Below are 6,372 nucleotides of genomic sequence, written 5' to 3'. Positions count from 1 at the left end.
GCAAACAAAAACAATAAAGGAAATCTAAAAATGCAATAAAACAAAATTTTGTTTAACTCATATGTCTCACAAACAGAGTCCTACTGTACATTTGTTAAGCCCCTAACTTTTTATTGTGTGTAAGGATTCTATCCTTTGTATATTAGAAAAAAAAGGTACTCACAATGCTAAGATCTGGTAGTTGAGGTCTACAAAACTGGTGTGACATCTGTGCTTTGAGTTCAGCAGGATAATTCAGGACATCAGAACAATAACAGTTCTTATTTTTATTGACTGATAACCAGTGCCTATTACACTACTAGAAATTTTACAGTAACAATGCAAGATTTCTACATATTGTATATCAGAGCTCTTTCTCTTTTGTTCTGAATAGAAAATCAACCTCTTTTCTTTTTTTCCTTCGTTGTTTTTGTTTGTTTTTTTTTTTTTTTTTTTAATACAAAATGTAACAAGCCTAAATGTTTCTCACGTATCAAGTTAGAAGAAAGACAAGAGATCTGTAAAACGTTTCAACAGAAAAACAAGTGTGAAGAGCTGAACAGAAGCAGGAGTGGTCACACATTCCAGACCCGGTGCAATTGCCTTGTCATTTAATCTGTTAACAAGGTGGGGAAAAAAGCGATTTGCAACATTCAGAACTTAAATGAGCCTATGAGAAATGACTGGAAATCACACTGAACAGCCTTCTAAAAGAGATAGAGAGAAAAAAATTATCTGGAGAATCAAATTAGTAAGAAGTTCAGAGAAAGGAATGCCAGATTGTTTTAATGGGCAATTTTGTGGACTTGTTCAGAAAGGTGTTGTATGTTTTCTATAAGTGTATTTGGACTATGTGGCCTTTGGCAAAGGGAGTATTTAGCAGACAAAGCAGCTTGATGAACTGGAACCAATGTGAAAATGAAAATACAACACTGGGTTTCGTTGATTATTTGCTGAAACAGGCATGGCTTTGCAAGATAAGCTTGGACAAGTGGCTGATGAGATAAATTTAGTTCCTGAATTCAGCAAATTTTTTCCATTCATGAGAAACTTCTGTTCCCTCTGCCCCAGGCTCACAGATCCATCAAAGCCTTTAAAAGCACTCTGCCACACATTTTATGGCCAAAGATTACTTTTCTGAGTGAATGCCCTCGGCTGGGACATCCTCTGTCAGCTCAGCCAGAGATGTGGCTCTGCCCTGGCTGAGCCCCTGGCATTGATCTTTGTGGCTCTTCTCTGCAGTTTCTTCACCCAAAATATGCTCAGCTGGTCACTCCTCCAGTACCTAGGTCACTCCACTGTTTGTTATTTTTTATTGGGTTTTCTTAATTTTTGGTCACAAAAGTGAAATGTGAGGTCCTAAATGCACTACTGAGGGACAGTCTTGCTGCTTTGCTGTAATTGCAGTGCTGTAGAGACATAAACTGCACAATTTTTGAACAGGCACAAGGAGGCAAACTATCTGAATTCATATTATTAAGTGAGCCAAGCTGTGCAAAAAGTGAAATGTTTGGTTTTAGCATGAAACCTTGCTGAATTCTTTTTTCTCCTGGTTTGGTTGGCCGTGGGTGTGCACCCATTTCATTTAGCAGCAGCAGGAGATGGTTGACACTGCCCTTGGTTCAATTTTTTTCCCCTGGCCTTTCCCTCACTCCAAATCTGCAGAAAGCAGTAAAAGATCTTGAGAGGGGGTGGGATGTGATGGCAGTGGAAGTCCTGAGCAGCCCTTGGAGTGCTCACTGGGGAAATGCTGATGAACATCCCCACGATTAATGCCACCACCCAACGAGCTGTTCAGGTACAGAGGATCCCCAGGGTGGTGGTGGGGAAGATGTACAGCTCAGAGGGTTGTGCACAGCAATATTTAAAACCCAGCTGTCAGGTCCTCAGGTAGTGACCAAGTGTTAAGGAAGTGAGTAAATTACTTAAGGCTGGCTTAGAGATCATTAAAAAAAAAATCTCTCCATTCATTTCTCTCAAGCTTAATTGTTGGCATCAACAATCTTTATTTTCAGTGCACTGTTCTTACTTCAGAAGAGACACAGGGGTGTGCTGCCTTGCCTGGACCAAGAGGACACCCATCACCTTCCCCCCTTAATGTTATATTATTGCAGGAAAATCAAATTACAGGAAAAGATTGTGTTCCAGTAGTGAGTGGGGCCCAAGGGTCTCCCTGATGACACCAGACTTTGTAGGGATGAGAGCTAAACTCTGCAGGAGATGGGGTAAAGTAGCAAATAGAAGAGTGAGGAGGTATTTTCTAATCTCAGGCAGTTTTTTAATCACTTAAGTAGTCAGGGAGGGCATTTACCCTGGCTAGAATAACCAAAATGGGTAATTCTCACAAATTTAGTAATTTTTAGATTACCCTATGCTCTGAGTAAAAAAAGGCATAAATGGCACTGCTGTAAATGTATTCTTGTGCCAATCTATAATCAGTTTTTTTTCAAGACTGTCATTGTTTCCTTTCAGAAGCTCATTTCAGTTTCAAGGGATGCATGAGAGCTGGCTGACCTTTTCTCTACCATTCTTGTTTTATTGTAAACCTGTCTCCCTCTTCTCCTGTGAATAAGATCCTTGTGAAACTGAATCTAAGTTTTTTGTGTCCCTCATGTGGAAGACATCCTGTGGCACAGCTGTTGCAACCCTCTGGACCAATTTCTACTAGTTCTGTGTCCATTTTGAAAGGCAATGGACTGTACACATATTATGATATTTGCATGTTTTCTTTATGCGCTGTCCTGACTGTGATTGTGTGGTGGTCAGACATCACTGCTGAACCACAAAAATTATTTCCTTTTTAAGTTCTGAAGAAAAAAAAGACTTTCTCCATGTGAAGTGTTTAGGATTATTATAATAATAACAATAACTATCAGCTTAACCCAATAGTGTAAAAAGATAAACATGCACCTTTAATATTATTGAACCAGCATTACTGACATTACTCCTTGGCATAGTTGTGTAATCACAGAGGCACTGCTTTGGATTTTCAAAATCAAATCTAGAGAGAAATCCTCCCACAGATGAAACTTCCTGTCACTTTAACTTAGTTTTGTTAATATGCATGCATCCCATGTCTTTACAAGTGGTATTTCTATATGGCTATTCCATGTCCACAGATGTGTCTGTATTTTAGTTAAATAACTCACCATGACTTCACTATTTTTATTTTTTAAGGGCTGGCTGGAGTACCAAAGATTTACTCTCAGCATAAATCCGTGAGGAAATATTTATAAAATATTTTTCTTGCACCAGCAAGACTAAAAAGCAAACCACACTGCAAAAATGAAAACTAATATACACTTTATATTCTGTTGTTGTTGTTGTTCTAAAAAAACAAACCAAGGTTGAATTTCCATTTAGCTCAGAGTGCATCACTTGGAACCCTGTGTTTTGTTAACAGGGATGGACATTACATGCTCTTAGCTCCTTTTTGTCTTTGCAGCTGGTAAACTGAGTGCTTTTGGACCTCTTCTTTACCATCATGTAGCGCTCCTGAATTCCACCTCCACACAGAGTAGAACATTCTGTCCAAGCAGTCCATGGTTTCATCCTACAAACTGAAAAAAAAAAAAAAAAGAAGTGACTTGGTTAAGTTTTTAGTAGTAGAAAGCCCTGCTAAGTATAATCCAGTTTGACAAACACTGGAAAAAATAAAAAGAAATTTATTATTTACATTATAAAAGACAGAAAAAATGATGAAACTGTTAAATGTTAGACAAGCATAAGCCACAACTTAGCAGTAATTCCTACCCAGATAATGTTAAATACACCACAAGATATGTTCTGTTGATTTGAAGAATCAGTACTTGATGACACTTGGTTTCCCCACTGGAAAAGCAGTTTGAGCAGATCTCCTGGAGCAGCCCGAGTCTGAATCAGACTGCTGAGGTGGAAATGAGTTCAGTTTTGAAATTCAGCATCGGATCCAGGAAAAAATATTTTAAATGCTTGAAGCTAACAGGATGTAAAGATTGCCACCCAGATCTGCAGAAACTGCAGGCAGTCCTTTGCCAGGTGTAAAGTTTAAACTTCTTCACGCTTTTGTGCGGAGTAGCTAAAATACTTTTAGTGCTGGGACATGGACAGGTGTGGGCTTTTCTCCATGGTGCCCTGAGCTTAGGCTGGGTGATTTTGGTGATGAGCAAGCACTGCAAGTGGCTGTGTTTTACTGACTGAATTGCTGAAGAAGCTCTCACAGAATGTGGTGGAGCTGCTCACAAACTCTGTTGATGCCTCAGGTTTTAGCTTTTCTATTTTTCACATTCTGTGCTGCTTTAGTGTGTGGGTCTGGGCTTCACATGAGGGCATGGTGAGCTCTGTGCACAGAGCAGGGAGACAAAACAATTCCTGCTCCAGCTGGGCACCAAGGACAAATGATCCAAATCGCAGCCCAAGAGCACAAACAGCGTGGGCTGGAGAGAGAAAAACAAGCAGGATGGGAGTGCAGGGGCTGCAGCTGGAATTGGACAATTAACTCCAATATGCAAATGGACCAACATTTATAAAAGTGTGGTACCCTGTGAGCAGTTGTCCATTTTTGGGGCCGTTTTGGTTTGTGCTGCCCAAGGTGGATCCACTGAGGCCTCTTAACAAATCCCTACTTTATTCTTTAGCTCAGTCTAGTCTCTGTTCTAGGTCAGCCTTCATGAGGCATCATCATCATGCAGAAAACCACTAAAAGTGGTTCCACACTCACCTGGATATTGCTCACTCTCTAAATTCTTCTTTGCTTGTTCGCTTCTCCTTTTCTCCCGGGCCTCCTTCCAGCGCCTTTTTTCCATCCCTGCTCCCCTCAGGCACTTCCTCACTCTGCATTTGGTGCGCTGGACGGTCTCAGGGCAGGCTGCCCCCCCAAACTGGGGCTCTATTTTAATCATCCTTGTCCTGATCATGTGGCCCTTGCCACAGGAGGTGTTGCACTCAGACCACTGGGACCACTCCGTCAGCTCACAGTGGATGGCTGCAGGGAATGGAAAACACAAAAAAATGACAGAAAATCCGTGAGGTCTGAACACAGAAACACGCAGATGTGCCTGATGAATCTTTGCACCCCAGCTACACAGACTCCACTTAAGCCTCCAGTCTTCTCAGCAATTGTTTGGAGGCTGCATGTCAGAATTTTCTGAGTCCATTTCTAGCAGAAGTTTTATTTGACACGCTCTTTGATTTCTTCTTCAAGAGTGGTGCTGGCAGATCGCTAAAATTACAAAGAACATATAAATAATTCTCCTGTGCCTTCTTCAATTTTCCCACCCATCTGTCTGTTTTGTAATGAAAAGCTGCTGAAAATTGAGTTATATTTAAAAATAATTTGCTGCCTCTGAGATCTGAGCCTTGCTTTGCTGGCAGTGTTACGCAATAAGCCATATTCACTAATACCATTATGTCTTAAAAGTCTTCATCTTTCAACACTGCTTAACACTTACAGCCCCAGTGAATAAAAATCAAAATGATATTTCACATTATTTAAGAAAAGTTGAATGAGCAATTACAGTGCAAAAGCCTTTTTAACCAATACTTTCGGTGAAAATAATGTAATTTTTGATACAACCTCACAAACCAGCAGGAAACAGGATGCTAAAGGCAATCATATCTCATTCATTCAGCAGTGCCTTAGGCTCTCACACTTCACAAGGACTGAAAAACAACCAGAAATTTGGTCTGCCCAAGAAGTGGGGGATTTTAATGGAGCAAGGTAAAAAAAAATCTCTGCAGCTGCCTCCACACCATCCAGTAGCAGGCTGCAAAGCGATACCATTCAGAGGTGTATCAAAGGTGGAGAAAGCCCCTTTTGTCCTCTTTCTGAGCTGAAAGAATCACACAGGTGATTTCAACTCTTCTTTCTTTCTTTCCTGGCACACTGTCTGCATTGGAGTAATAAACCAAGTTTTATAATTCTAACTTATTTCCTACAGGGGAGTTGCCTGGAGCTGCAGTGTGTTAAACATGGAGAGCTGTATTCCCATGGAAATACTGGGAATTACCACGGAGTGATGTAGGGCAAGCTGAACTTAAGACCCACTTGTATTTCAGCTCTCAATTGCTGAAAGTGTATGATAATGATAATAATAATAATTTTTTTTAAACAATGCACACTTGATACCCCCCCTCCCCCATCTAAAAAGTGATGCTAAGATGGTGATGGAGGTGTGATCCATAGATTTTGACACATAATAGCCTCCTCTTCCCAGGGAATTCTCCAAACTTACGGCATTCTGGCAGCATGCATTTCTCTGCTTGCTCCAGCTCCTCGTTGCAGTCTCCCAGCTCAGCAGCAGATTTCAGCATCCTCTGCCTGGTTCTCATTCCCTTCCCACAGGTTACACTGCAGTCACTCCACTCAGACCAGGGAGACAGCAGGCAGGGGATGGTATCTGGTAGGAAATAAAA

General features: G+C 40.9%; 1 protein-coding gene across 1 annotated transcript in view; it reads right to left on the bottom strand.

Annotated features, from left to right (window-relative positions):
* Positions 1–437: 437 nt before the first annotated feature.
* SPON1 (spondin 1) overlaps positions 438–6,372 on the bottom strand; it is a 185,666-nt gene continuing 179,731 nt past the window's right edge. Inside the window, exons 14-16 of the mRNA XM_041485915.1 lie at positions 6,192–6,356; positions 4,679–4,942; positions 438–3,539 (exon numbers count right to left, since the gene is read on the bottom strand). Of these exons, the coding sequence (XP_041341849.1) occupies positions 3,376–3,539; positions 4,679–4,942; positions 6,192–6,356 (593 nt within the window). The 3' untranslated portion in view covers positions 438–3,375. The remainder of the gene's footprint in view (positions 3,540–4,678; positions 4,943–6,191; positions 6,357–6,372) is intronic.

The sequence above is a fragment of the Pyrgilauda ruficollis genome, unplaced genomic scaffold (genome assembly GCF_017590135.1).
Source record: "Pyrgilauda ruficollis isolate IOZ18807 unplaced genomic scaffold, ASM1759013v1 scaffold119, whole genome shotgun sequence".
Lineage (NCBI taxonomy): Eukaryota > Metazoa > Chordata > Aves > Passeriformes > Passeridae > Pyrgilauda > Pyrgilauda ruficollis.
This window is presented reverse-complemented; position numbering and strand designations above follow the sequence as displayed.